Source organism: Salvelinus fontinalis, chromosome 33 (assembly GCF_029448725.1).
Source record: "Salvelinus fontinalis isolate EN_2023a chromosome 33, ASM2944872v1, whole genome shotgun sequence".
Taxonomy (NCBI): Eukaryota; Metazoa; Chordata; class Actinopteri; order Salmoniformes; family Salmonidae; genus Salvelinus; species Salvelinus fontinalis.
In genome coordinates, this window is record NC_074697.1 from 40,183,905 (window position 1) to 40,198,734 (window position 14,830).

At 43.5% G+C, this 14,830-nt stretch overlaps 1 protein-coding gene and 1 pseudogene across 1 annotated transcript in view; one reads left to right on the plus strand and one right to left on the minus strand.

The window, feature by feature from the left end:
* Positions 1 to 4,281, plus strand: part of LOC129832241 (glucagon receptor-like) — a 37,777-nt gene extending 33,496 nt beyond the window's left edge. Inside the window, exons 12-14 of the mRNA XM_055896166.1 lie at positions 157 to 295; positions 501 to 542; positions 1,007 to 4,281. Coding sequence (XP_055752141.1) covers positions 157 to 295; positions 501 to 542; positions 1,007 to 1,363 — 538 coding nt within the window. The 3' untranslated portion in view covers positions 1,364 to 4,281. The remainder of the gene's footprint in view (positions 1 to 156; positions 296 to 500; positions 543 to 1,006) is intronic.
* A 149-nt stretch (positions 4,282 to 4,430) lies between these two features.
* On the minus strand, positions 4,431 to 14,587 carry LOC129832249 (cytochrome P450 2M1-like; annotated as a pseudogene).
* Positions 14,588 to 14,830: the final 243 nt, after the last annotated feature.

Consider the following 14,830-nt stretch of genomic DNA (forward strand, 5'->3'; position numbering starts at 1 on the left):
GAAGTTGTGGCTTCCTTTGTTTGGCGTTTTATGTGTTTGTGTGAAAAGTGAACCATCCATTGATGTCATTGATGAAAGCGATTCACCATATAGGACCAAACAGACCTCTAATAGTTGCCCTTGCTTGGCTCTGTAAAGGATGTTCTGTGTGTGCAGGTTGGCAAAGTCCACTCTTACCCTCATCCCTCTCCTCGGCATCCATGAGGTTGTCTTTGCCGTGATGTCAGAGGAACAGACCGAGGGCGTCCTCCGAAATATCAACCTCTTCTTTGAACTTTTCTTCAACTCTTTCCAGGTAATATGATGAGATACAAAAGTTATTCGTCTATATGGGGGGTGTTTGGGTATGCATGCTGTGTGAGTGAGTGTGCATGTGTCCCTTGCTTGTTACTCCATGAACTTTCTCTCTGTGGTGCTTCTGTTTGGTACTGTATGTGTTAGATGGGGAAGATTGATTACCTCTCTCTTCTTCTGATACCTCTCACTCTCTCATCCCACAGGGTCTACTGGTTGCCATCCTGTACTGCTTCGTCAATAAAGAGGTGAGTAAGGAAGTGAAGTGTGCTCTCAACAAAGCCAAGTGCAAAATGAGTGCACTTGAACATCCGTAGCAAACACCTGAGTTTACGACACGTTTGTCTCTGTTTGTTCCTATGAGAAGCCAGCGCTTTCTGTGACCTGCTGGGTATGTCACCCTGTCACTGTGGGTTAGCTGTCACACAGAGAAACTCACTACCTAAGTCCACAGGGCAACGGGGATGTCACTGAGGGGTCCAGCCATGTCTAGAGTCAAGAAGTGGTTAGGCCCCTGTGTGACATGAAAGGTCTGATGTATTTCCTGTTGAGATATGGCCTAGTTTGGTTGAGGTAGCCTACATACTGTAGTGCTTAAAGAGAATAAAGATCAAATTTAGATACAATTTGTATTGTGAAATGTTTTTCCTGGTCAGATCATAAGGTCAGGAAAAACTCATTACCTTCCCTTGTTCATCTCTCTCCATCCCAGGTGCAGTCAGAGATAAAGAAGAAGTGGCAGCGATGGAAGCTGGGCATGACCGTCCTGGACGACCTTCGCAACACCGGCAGCAACACGCCACAGGGGGGCACCGGCGGCGGGCAGTGCCACCACGACCCGCCCTGCCAGCCTGACTGTCCACAGGAGGATACCCACAACCTCTTCTCGGATGCCTCCGCCTCGGGGCCGCATCCTCACCCGCACCCACACCACCACCCAGGGGCCAAGAAGGGCAAGGCCTACTGCTACATTTCCGCCCGCAAGCAGGTGCTGAATGGCCTTGATGGAGCTCCGCTGGGAAACGGGGGTGGAGAGGGAGCCATCAAATACTCTGAGAGCTACTGTTGAGTGGCTCGGTGAGGGGGCTAACGACTAGCTGGCTACCTTTGTAATTTCTAGTGGGTGGAATCCAAAGCAGACAACCTGCCTGCTTCAGTGGTGTACTTCCAGATCTATGTGGCCTACTGTAGTTGGTGTTTCATCGAACCCATGTCTTAATAGCTGTGTGAACATGATCCGGGACTCATTGGATGATTGCCAGAATGTTTTTTCTGCACTGGCCAATCAGGCTGTGTGTTGTGACTCCTATAGGTTTTCAGTGGCAGATAGGATGACCCATCCCAAGTGCAATATCGCCTCAATCGACCTAGATTAACTTTTTACATTTTATTTAACCTTTATTTAACTAGGCAAGTCAGTTATGAACAAATTCTTACTTACAATGACAGCCTACCCCGGCCAAACCCAGACGAGGCTGGGCCAATTGTACGCCGCCCTATGGGACTCCCAGATGTTGAGGAAAGCTACTTCAATAAGGAAATGAACACCGTCCAACCTTGATCTGCTCTGATTCGACTGTTTTGGGGGTTTGCTTCTTTTGTTTTCTACCTCTTGCTCTACTTGTGGACAAAATGGAAACGTTATGTGCCAACCGTGGACCGTCTTTTCATGTGCAATGGATAATTCTAACAATAGTGTGTTTATATGTTGGTATTGGACAAACTCAGTGAGGGACTTAGAGAAGGCAAGAGGTGAGTAAAAAACAATATTGTCTTCCCCAGTGAGCTAGCCACACAAACACTATGGTTTCCCTTGGCAACACTGTATTTTGAATTCTTCTCACCCAATCGTTTAACATCGCTAACTAGTCATACATTTACTGCAACCTTATAGGCCTAACTGAATACAGTGAGCAAAGGAAACGTGTGCTTACGCAATATCGTAGACCTCAAGGCAGGCACATTACTATCATGGTGGTTGCTGTGTGTGAGGCAGACTTCTGCAAATTAGAAAGATGGATTCTATGATTACATGCCCTATGTGGAAGATAACTGGCAAGACACTTATTCTTCAAATGATGTCAGTGGGGGAAGGGGAGTTTCTTTACTGCACTGTCAAAATGGGTTGAATTATTTGTAAGGTCCTATTAACGTAGTTTTCACTATCACAGAATGGAAGGTGAACGTAATCCAGAGGTCTTTTAAGCACTGTATCTACATGCAAATTAAAAGACGATAACTGGAATGGCGTAGTCTGTGGCACCTTCTTCTTTAATCTTCTCGATTTATCACAGGCTTATGCAATCTGAAATGCAAATGATCTCTATCGGGGTGAGTTCTGGTAGCCTGTTACCCTCCACAAATAGTTTTTTCTTGTAGGTTTTCCAGACTAACTATAAATCCCCTTACCACCCAGCTGACAGTTTTATATTCCCCTGAACACAGGTCGTAACATGCCTAGAGGGAATGTCTCTTCTGCTTCTGGGAATTAAGGTCCCAGTCCCCAGTACCCCTGCTGCCATGTGGCCTAAACACTATGGTGCAATAGGAAATGGCTCTCTACATGATAACCCACAGCTACAAATTACACAAGTATTCTACTGTATGTGTGGTGATGGTATGTAGGTCTATGTGTCTGACAGCATGTTTGCAAAGCTAGGATCCATTCTGTTCATCCTGTGTGAAGATGTCTGTTACATTACATATATCTGTGGAAGGATGCAACAAACTCAGTTCTCCAGGCTGGAATCTGTGACAAAATATTTTGCCCTGATTACACACTCACCCTTAGTGAAGATTTGAAATACCAATCACCCAATATGAGTTTCGCTAAAGGCCACTTTTTTTGTGCGAACCCAGCTAACAATCCCCTACTCCTATTTAAAGACTGGTCTCAATCTAAAACACAGCATAACCCTAACTTCTCCAGATATAGCTTGACTACTCGGTGTGTATGGATCTGTCTGAGTGTCCAGAGCCCCTCAACTCATTTTACGGTTTGTCATTTGAGGGTCATATTGCACCTAATGGCTATCCACCGGTTGAACAGTGGTTCTGTAGGCAATTAAACCAGGCAGTTGTCAACTTCCCTGTATTTCTGTCTTCCCATACACTCCAAATGGGACCAACCCATTACCCAAGCATGTCCACCATCCATCTCTCAGTGTCATACAAATGAACTGACATTTTTTTTCACTAGCAGTATTCCTACTAGGGTCATTACTGGTACTTGTCTCGATGCCTCTGGGTGCATAGATCATTACTCGAATGGTGTGTGTGTGTGTGTGTGTGTGTGTGTGTGTGATAATATCTTAATTTCCAAAGTGGCTTGGCTGAACCTCACAAATTCTGAAATAGCATTCACAAACAGAGCGTTGTACTTCACAAATATCTTCTTGTATAATGTACCTTTGGCAACAGCACATGTCATTTCTTTGGCCATCATTACAACATATTGTGTTGTTTGTAAAACTGCTTATGTCAGACATGGACTCTTCAATAAAAAAACACGATCAGATGTAGCATAGAGTTAGTTAGCATTGCTAGTATGTGTTACAGTGGTGCCGTGACCTGGATCTAGAGAGTGGACAGTAAAACTGTGGTCAAGGGGTGGTGGATTCCATGAATGCCTACGTTAGAACCATGCAGTGAGTTAGTACTGGACTGTCACCCTGGACCCATAATGCATTGGGTCCATTGTGGCATGGGTGGAACGTATTACATAAACGGACAAGACCTTCTGACTTAACTCGACATGTTCTATATACTGTACCTGTCAACAGGTAAACTGGGTGCACTGACACTCAAGTGATACTTCACTGTGTGTGAATATGTTACCACGGGGCAATTACAGTACAAAGAACAGCACCAAATCTCACATACTGTATAAGGCTATGTAACATGAATGGACACTATTTTTATTCACTTTTTATGTACATGTTTGTTATTTTCACAAGTAATTTAAATTAAATTATTCTTAATCTGCCAGTTTAAGTATTTGTCTGTTTTTGTTGTTGTTGTATCGAACAAGAAAATAGACATTAATAATGACAGATATGACCACTTTGCTGTTGAGCCTCCTTATTCAGAAAATAAATCACATTGAATTTCATCAAGATTAAAAGTTGTTTGATCAATTAAATATTTGCTGTCCTGAGTTTGACATAGCAGGTGTAGGGGCGCGCCAGGCGGCCAATAAAGTAGGATACTACAGTATCGTCAATTTCCTCTGGAGGTTTTGTGCCCCTGAAGGTGAAGCGCTGAAGAAGGGAAGTAAAGAATAGGAAGAGCACCATCCTGGGAATCCCCATTCCATCTCCCAGACAGGACCGCTTTCCTGAGGGACAATAAGAGAGGTTACCTTCAGTACTCAACCTACAATCCTGGGACTGAAACCTACACATATATATTTCACTGTTCATCCCCAAAGCCAACACCTGCTTTGGCCGCCTTTCCTTCCAGTTCTCTGCTACGAATGACTGGAACGAATTGCAAAAATCACTGAAGTTGGAGACTTCTATCTCCCTCACTAACTTTAAGCATCTGCTGTCAGAGCAGCTTACCGATCGCTGCAGCTATACACAGCCCATATGTAAATAGCCCATCCAACCAACTACCTACCTCATCCCCATATTTGTTTTTGTTTTTCTGCTCTTTTGCAAACTAGTATTTCTACCTGCACATCCTCATCTGCACATATCACTCCAGTGTAAATTGCTAAATTGTAATTACTTCGCCACTATTGGCCTATTTATTGCCTTACCTCCTTACTTCATTTGCACACACTGTATACAGATTTTTATATTTTGTTATTGACTGTACGATTGTTTATCCCATGTGTAACTCTGTGTTGTTTTTGTCGCACTGCTATGCTTTATCTTGGCCAGGTCGCAGTTGTAAATGAGAACTTGTTCTCAACAGGCCTACCTGGTTAAATAAAGGTGAAATAAAAAATCAATCAATCAAATAAACACATTGGCCTTGTTTTATGTGCAAAACATATCAAACAAGATGTTAGCAATGTGTATGTATATTGTGTGATGATGAGGCTTTTTCTCTGAGAGCTACTACGGAGTGGTTCTTGTTTTCACAGTCTCATATTATTTTATTAGCCACTTGTAGCATGATCTTACCCAGTCCAAAAGCAAGAAATCCATTGTTTTCCTTAAAGCGTCCATTTTCATCCAGGAAGTTCTCTGGGTCAAACTCATCTGGCTTCTTGAACAGTTTGGGGTCAAACAGCACAGAGGACAACAGTGGAAACACCGTGGTACCCTGGAAGAATTACAAAAGAGCACTTACATAAAACGATTGGCGGTTTAACAAGTCAAAATAATAGACGTTTGGGATAAGTTTTCAGAAATGGTGGTCACCTTTGGGATGTGGTAGTTGTGGGACGTTGTGTCTCGGGTCATTTGGTGAGGGACAGCAGTGGGAGCTCATACTTCTCTGAATTTTGTGGATGACAGCGTCGGTGTAGGGCATCTTACGTCTGTCGTCAGCCGTGGAGACTCTGTTCGAGCCAATCAACTCGTCTATCTCCTTCTGAACTTTCTCTGAGGAGGAGAGACAGTCATAGACGTTCATAGCATTTGGGTTATGTCATGTATGTTTATATACAGTGTTTATAGTGTATTGGGAATGAAGAAATGCCAGCATGTATGTGCTGCTTACATGCTCTGTAATGTAAACTCTGTTTCAGCTCTTATTTGGCTGGTTTTTCAGACCCATATTATTCCTCTGACTAAAAACATGTTCGATAGGGAATCTCCATTCATTATAGTGCTTTTTAGTCCAGGAAAAGGCTTAATCTGCGTCCTGTAAACTGGCCCATTAAGTTGGGTTGCAGTATTATTTGCTATATTTGCAATAACTTAGTATAACTTCAATAACAGTGATACAGAAGAGAGGATACCTTGGATGTCAGGGTACTTGATCATCATCAGACAGGCGTGTGATAGGGTGGAGGACAGGGTCTCTGTGCTGGCAGCAAACAGATCCCACACACACGGAAACAAGTTGTCATAGTTGAACTCAGTCCCGGGCTGATCTTTCTCCTAAGGAAATTTGGAAGATACCTCTAAATCATACACTGATAGGAGATTTATGAGAAGGTTTGTGAGAACGTTAGACTTTGCAAAAAGATTCAGACACGAGTAATCATTGATCATATATTTAGGAAAACAGTGCCTTCTGGTGGCTAGTTGGTGCTATTACATATTTTTGATACTGTAAGAGGTTTAACATTAAATTCCACTGTTTTACCTCCAGCATTTTAACCAAGAATACATCAAAGTAGTCCTGGGGGTTAGAGGTGTCCAGGCTTTTAAGGCGACGATCTGCTTCCAGTCGTATGTAAGCTTTGGCCTTGTCTATGGCCTTAAACAGCTCTTGGTGTTTTCCTGGAAAGCACTCAACGATTCTGGGGGAAATGTTGTACAGCTGGAAGAGGAGCAACATAGGAAACATGGGAAGGAAAGGGTGGTTGTTATACTTTTGTTATCATTATCCATTTTGGCAGGCAAGCTTATAAGACACAATCAACCCATGCTTTGGAAGAGCAGGTGTAGATAAATAACAGGCCTATGGTGCATATCACAAGAAATCACCCCCCTTGGATTTCTTCACATTTTGTTGCATTACAAAGTGGGATTGAAATGGATACAATTGTGATTTCTTTGTCACTGACCTACACAAAATACCTCATAATGTCAAAGTGAAAAGAACATTCAATAAATGTTTTCATAATAATAAAAAATAAAGAACTAAAATGTCTAAGTTAGAAAAGTATTCACCCTTTGTTATGGCAAGCCTGATTAGGTTCAGGAGTCCAAATTTGCCTAACAAATCATATAATAAGTTGCATGGACAATAATAGTGTTTAACATGATTTTTGAATGACTACACCATCTTTGTACCCCACACACACAATTATCTGTAAGGTCCCTCGGTTGGAAAACCTACCTGGTCTTTGTGGTTGAATCTGTGTTTAAAATTCATTGCTCGACTGAGGGACCTTACAGATAATTGTATGCGGGGGGTACAGAGATGAGGTAGTCATTCAAAAATCATGTTAAACACTATTATTGCACACAAGTGTGTACATGCAACTTATTATGTGACTTGTTGAGCACATTTTTATTCTTGAAACATATTTAGGCTTTTGAATACTTGACTCAAGACATTTCAGCTTTTAATGTTTAACCTCAAATGTAATGGCAAAATGTAGGTTTCCGCCTAAATAGACATACCCAAAAGTAACTGCTATTCATATGTAATTACACGATTCTGACATGCCAAAACGTGGTATATTTGGAAAGAAGACATCTGGGAGATTATGAGGAAATTATCAGAAGATAGATAAGAGTTATAGTTCAGCATACACAAGATCAAGCACATATAAAATAACAGTTTTTTTTTTTATATATATATATTGAAAGTCATCTTTCATTGACAAGCTATAAGTGAATTATTGATGCCCAGAGCTGGAAAGACATCAGACGGCTTCCACAATATGTGAACAATATCAGAAAAAAAATGTGATTGATAGACCTAACAACTAGAAATGGGCAGATGTTTTAGTAAGTGGTGTCAGTTGTGGTCACGGGTCGTTTCCAAGTGTACCTAAACCTCTCCAAAATGGTATATGTCTGTAAATTAGATTATACCAGTGCTATTACATATTTGCAATCCCTAAATGCTATTTGTTCAGTATAAAAACAATTTCTACCATGTCAACCTCACTCAAACATTGTGGTGGTGTTATGGGGTATCCAGACCACTCCAAAGTGTCCGAATGTGGTAATTGCACTGTTTTTGCACACTGGATGTGCCTAAAAGTTATTGTTCACTATAAAAACTAAATTTCTACAACATCAGCCTCTCTCAAACATTGTGTTGGTGTCCGGGGACATACAGGGGATATCCAAGTGTTTTTTCAACCTCTCCAAAGTGCCTGAACGTTTAGCCTAGGCATATCCAATGTATTGGTCCCACATACAAATGAACTGTTTACAAAAACAATATAAAATTAAAAGATATACACAAAAAATATATAAAATGTTCTTATGGCTGCCTCGACAACATTCCGCTGAAAAGGCAGCGCACGGAATTCAAAAATATTTTGGGGAAATGTGTAACTTTCATACATTCACAAGTGCAATACACAAAATTAAAGCTTAACTTCTTGTTAATCTACCCATCGTGTCCGATTTCAAAAATACTTTACAGCGAAAGCACACCATATGATTATGTTAGGTCAGAGCCTAGTCACAAAAACACACACAGCCATTTTCCAGCCAAAGCAGAAATACAAAAAGCAGAAATATAGATAAAATTAATCACTAACCTTTGATGATATTCATCAGATGACACTCATAGGACTTCATGTTACACAATACATGTATGTTTTGTTCAATAAAGTTCATATTTATATCCAAAAATCTCAGTTTACATTGGTGCTTTATGGTCAGTAATGTTGTGCCTCGAAAACATCCGGCGAATTTTCAGAGAGCCACATCAATTTACAGAAATACTCATAATAAACTTTGATAAAAGATACAAGTATTATATACAGAATTATAGATATACTTCTCCTTAATGCAACCGCTGTGTCAGATATCAAAAATGCTTTACGGAAAAAGCAAACCATGCAATAAACTGAGTACGCGGCTCAGACAAAAACAAGCAATGCAGATACCCTCCATATTGTGGAGTCAACAGAAGTCAGAAATAGCATTATAAATATTCACGTACCTTTGATGATCTTCATCAGAATGCACTCCCAGGATTCCCAGTTCCACAATAAACGTTTGATTTGTTCGATAAAGCCCATCATTTATGTCCAAATACCTCCTTTTGTTAGCGCGTTCAGTTCACAATCCAAACTCACGAGGCACGGGCAAGTCCAGGCGAAAGTTCAGACGAAAAGATCAAAAAGTTATATTACAGTTTGTAGAAACATGTCAAATGATGTATAGAATCAATTTTTAGGATGTTTTTAACATAAATCTGAAAATAATGTTCCAACCGGAGAATTCCTTTGTCTTTAGAATTGCAATGGAACGCAGGTCGCTCTCACGTGTGCACGCGTGATCAGCTCATGGCACTCTGGCAGGCCTATGGTTGATTTAGCTCTCATTCGCCTCCACTTCACAGTAGAAGCCTCAAACAAGGTTCTAACGACTGTTGACATCTAGTGGAAGCCTTAGGAAGTGCAATAAGACCCCATAGACACTGTATATTCGATAGGCAATGAGTTGAAAAACTACAAACCTCAGATTTCCCACTTCCTGGTTGGATTGTTCTCAGGTTTTCGCCTGCCAAATGAGTTCTGTCTACTAGACCAAATCGAAGCATAACTTGTAAGATGTTTGGTGAAAAGGTTGTGTAAAATAAACATTTTGACTCTCGGGGCTGGTGATCAATAACGGTAGGTCACAGGCAGACAAAGAATATATCTTCATGATCTGTGGAATCCCGGCTTTCGGTGTGAATCGACGTATTCCGTGTTTATTTTGTTTATGCTCCACAACGCTAACCAGAATGTAGGTGGCAGCCATCTTGAAATTAGGTCATTGGCTCAGCCTGCCCTTATACATTCGCATACCCATATTTTAAGGACCAGATCAATAGCCAATATATTCAGCTTTCCGCAGACACCCTGCTTTTGCAGATAGGGGCTACCGTTCTCATATCAGACTGAATTTAATACAAAATCTAATAGGGTCCCCAAATATGGGTACTTTACATTTAAGAGGTTAATTAATTTGTAGAAATGTATAAAACATAATTCCACTTTTGACATTATGGGGTATGGTGTGTTAATTCAGGCTGTAACACAAAAAAAATGTGGAAGAAGTCATGAAGTGTGAATACTTTCTGAAGGCACTGCATGTGCTACCATACCGTTGACACTTTGCTTTTTAGCATGTCGAAGTATGTATAAACAGGCTTGTAGAAGATGTGAAACTCTGGGGCGTTGTATTCAAACATGCGCCCAAAGACTATGGACCAGAATAGGTTGATGATAGTATGGAACAGGAGCTCTTTGGGGTTCACAGTGGAATCTGGAAGAGACAGCAGACAAGCATAAATACGCATGCATGCACACCACAGGAGGTTGGTGGCACCTTAATTGGGGAGGACAGGCTCGTGGTAATGGCTGGAGCGGAATTAGTGGAACAGTATCAAATACACTAAACAGATGGTTTCCATGTCTTTGATGCAGTTCCATTTATTCTGTTCCAGCCATTATTATTAGCCGTCCTCCCCTCAGCAGCCTCTTTTGATGCACACACACACACAAACAGATGTCACAGACAAAAACAACATACCTCCATATTCACTGAAGGCTTTCACTAGACTCTTAGCTTCCTCTTGGACCCTCTCCTCGAGGCTCCTGCATCCTATTCCGAGGTTTTTCAGGGACATCAAGGAGAAGCTGCAAAGAGTTTTCCATCTCTGCCCATTACTTGATCCCACCCCTAGATTAATGAGTACGACAAGACAAAGGCACAGACAGATAGGATGAATATAGCACAGTAGTACCCTCTTTAAAGCAAAGTCAATTTTCACACAGATTGACTATGACACATGTATGTCACACCATCCCTCTTCCATTCATTTCACTCACCGTGCTCGTTAAGGAGTTTCAGGGTAATGGCAGGGTTGGCTCTTCCATTGAACTCTTCTCCTTGGTCTACCAGAGCTTCCTTGATGGCCTGATAGCCAGAGACCACCACTACAGGTTTGGGGCCCAACCACACAGTAAACACTGAGCCGTATTTCTTACTGAGCTGATGAGAGGAGGTGAGAGGAAACCATTGATTCTTGAAGAATATAACTTATAACTGCTTCATGATCTTAGTACAACTGTCTTATCCTCTCACAACCCCAAATAAGGCTATTTAATCCCATTGTCTCTAAACAAACAATCAGGGTTGGGTAGGTTACTTTCTGAATGTTGCTAGTTACCTGCCCCAAATTATAATCAGTAATGTAACTTTTGGAATACACAAACTCAGTAACATAATCTGATTACTTTCAGTTACATTTTGGATTACTTGCCCCTTTAAGAGGCAATAGAAACATATAAAAATTTGGTGTGTCATCATATTGGTCTCTGATTGTTCCACTTGCTCAGGTGGAACATACTTAAACTTTTGCCTTTTTTAAACGCTGAATTTAATGTCATTGGGGGGGGAACAAATGTAATTTTTTTCTCGCATTTATCCTTTCTGAATTTAAAAGTAAACCAATAATTAATCTGCTCGTTTTTCAAAAATTGCTCTAATCTGATTACAATAATTTGGGTGGTAACGTAACTGATTACAGTTGGTTTTTGTTGTAATCAGACGACATGTAACTGAAAACAGCACATGTAATCAGTTACTCCCCAACCCTGCAAACAATGTATACTGCAGCTTCAAATTATTAAAACTATCATATTGATCTATGACTGTAGTGCTTGCCTCCATAGCTCCATCTATGACTGAGAAAATCAGACAGCTTGTGGCTTTTAACTGACCTCCATGTAGGACTTGTCCGGTCGTTTCAGATCCATTTGTAACAAGTTACCAAGAAGAGGAATTAGTGAAGGACCCGGTGGCAAATGTCCATAACTGCTCTGTGTAACGGTTCTCTAAATCTTCCTCCTCCTCAGACGAGGAGAGGAGAGAGGGATCTGAAGACCAATGTGCAGCGAGGTATGATGCCATAATATATTTATTTACAAGACGAAAAACGAACACGAACTACACTTGAAATGATACAAAATAACAAACGACGTAGACTGACCTAAACATGAGAACTTACATAGACACGAAGAACGCACGAACAGGAACAGACTACATACACACCGCAACAGTCCCGTGTGGTACGAAATAACATACTGACACGGAAGACAACCACCCACAAACAAACAGTGTGAAAACACCTACCTTAATATGGCTCTCAATCAGAGGAAATGAAAACCACCTGCCTCTAATTGAGAGCCATATCAGGTCACCCTTAAACCAACATAGAAACAGAAAACATAGACTGCCCACCCAAACTCACGTCCTGACCAGCTAACACATACACAAACTAAGAAAACAGGTCAGGACCGTGACATAACCCCCCCCTCAAGGTGCGTACTCCGAACGCACCACCAAAAGTCTAGGGGAGGGTCTGGGTGGGCATCTGACCACGGTGGTGGCTCCGGCTCCGGACGCTGTCCCAATCCCACCATAATAAATCCCCGCTTCTGTGTCTTCCTCAAAGTGGCGACCCTCGCCACCGACCTTGGACTGGGAACCCTAGACATGGGTCCCGCTGGATTTAGGGGCCGCCCCGGACTGAGGGACGGCAGCTCCGGACTGAGGGACAACACCGGACTGGCTGGCGGATCCTGGCTGGCTGGCTCTGGCGGATCCTGGCTCGCTGACGGCTCTGAAGACTGGTCCTGGCTGGACGGCTCTGAAGGCTGGTCCTGGCTGGACGGCTCTGAAGGCTGGTCCTGGCTGGCGGAAGGCTCTGGCTGATCCGGTCTGGCGGAAGGCTCTGGCTGATCCGGTCTGGCGGAAGGCTCTGGCTGATCCGGTCTGGCGGAAGGCTCTAGCGGCTCCGGTCTGGCGGACGGCTCTAGCGGCTCCGGTCTGGCGGACGGCTCTAGCGGCTCCGGTCTGGCGGACGGCTCTGTAGGCTCTTGGCAGACGGGCGGCTTTGCAGGCTCATGGCAGACGGGCAGCTTTGCAGGCTCATGGCAGACGGGCAGTTCAGGCGCCGCTGGGCAGACGGGCAGTTCAGGCGACGCTGGGCAGACGGGCAGTTCAGGCACCGCTGGGCAGACGGGCACACCTGTAGGGAGGAGACGGAGAGACAGCCTGGTGCGTGGGGCTGCCACAGGACCCACCAGGCTGGAGAGACCTACAGGAGGCTTGATGTTAAAAGGCACCTGAAGGACCGGGCTGTGGGGGAGCACTGGAGCTCTGGTGCGCAGCCTTGGCACCACTCCCCCAGGCTGGCATACTACTCCAGCCCGTACCCTCCAGAGTGCAGGCACAGGTTGAACCGGGCTGTGGATGAGCACTGGAGATCTAGTGCCTACTACGCGCACTTCTCCCTTAGGCTCCACTCCCACATTTGCCCGGTACGAGCGGAGCGTAGGCATAGGACGCACTGCACCCTCCCAGCGCCCCGGAGACACAGCACGCAGAGCCGGCGCAGGATACCCTGGACCGAAACTGCGTACCGGAGACCAGACGCGCTGAGCAGGCACAATACGCCCCGGCTGGATGCCCACACTCACTTGACACTTTCGGGGGGCTGCCCTATAGCGCACCAGGCTATGGGCACGCACTGGCGACACCGTGCGCTTAACCGCATAACACGGTGCCTGACCAGTGACGCGTTGCTTATAATAAGCCCGAGGAGTGCGCTCAGGTCTGCTACCTGGCTTAGCCACACTCCTCTCTATCCCCCCCCCAAAAAAATTCTGGGGTTGCCTCTCGTACCTGTCCCGCTGCCGTGCTGCCTCCTCATATCGCCGCCGCTCAGCTTTCGCTTCCTCCAGCTCAGCTTTGGGGCGGCGATACTCCCCAGCCTGTGCCCAGGGTCCTTCTCCGTTCAACTCTTCCTCCCAAGTCCACAAATCCTGGGATTTCTGCGGTTGCTTTCGCTGCCCTTTTCCCCGCTGCTTGGTTCTGGTAATTTGGTGGGTGGTTCTGTAACGGTTCTCTAAATCTTCCTCCTCCTCAGACGAGGAGAGGAGAGAGGGATCTGAAGACCAATGTGCAGCGAGGTATGATGCCATAATATATTTATTTACAAGACGAAAAACGAACACGAACTACACTTGAAATGATACAAAATAACAAACGACGTAGACTGACCTAAACATGAGAACTTACATAGACACGAAGAACGCACGAACAGGAACAGACTACATACACACCGCAACAGTCCCGTGTGGTACGAAATAACATACTGACACGGAAGACAACCACCCACAAACAAACAGTGTGAAAACACCTACCTTAATATGGCTCTCAATCAGAGGAAATGAAAACCACCTGCCTCTAATTGAGAGCCATATCAGGTCACCCTTAAACCAACATAGAAACAGAAAACATAGACTGCCCACCCAAACTCACGTCCTGACCAGCTAACACATACACAAACTAAGAAAACAGGTCAGGACCGTGACACTCTGTTTCCCCATGTACTTCCAAAGTAAAATAATAACCGCTATGGACATTATTATGGACAAAATGACACTCTGCAATACATGTTGTAAATCCATGTTCAAGTCACTTGAGGATTAAGATGTGTCAGAGAAACGTGGCAGTTACTCTTAGCTATGTAGGCAGAGAGAGAAAGACCACATGAAACCTAATTCATTAAAAGAAAAGCTGCTACAGGTTAGCTGTGGTTGGAACCTGAACAAGAAAGACGTCTTCCCACAATACCCTTAGGGTATGTACACCCTCCTGCACTGTATATAGCCTATTTTAACAGACGACTTGCATAACTGTTTTGTAAACATTTTATGCAGACA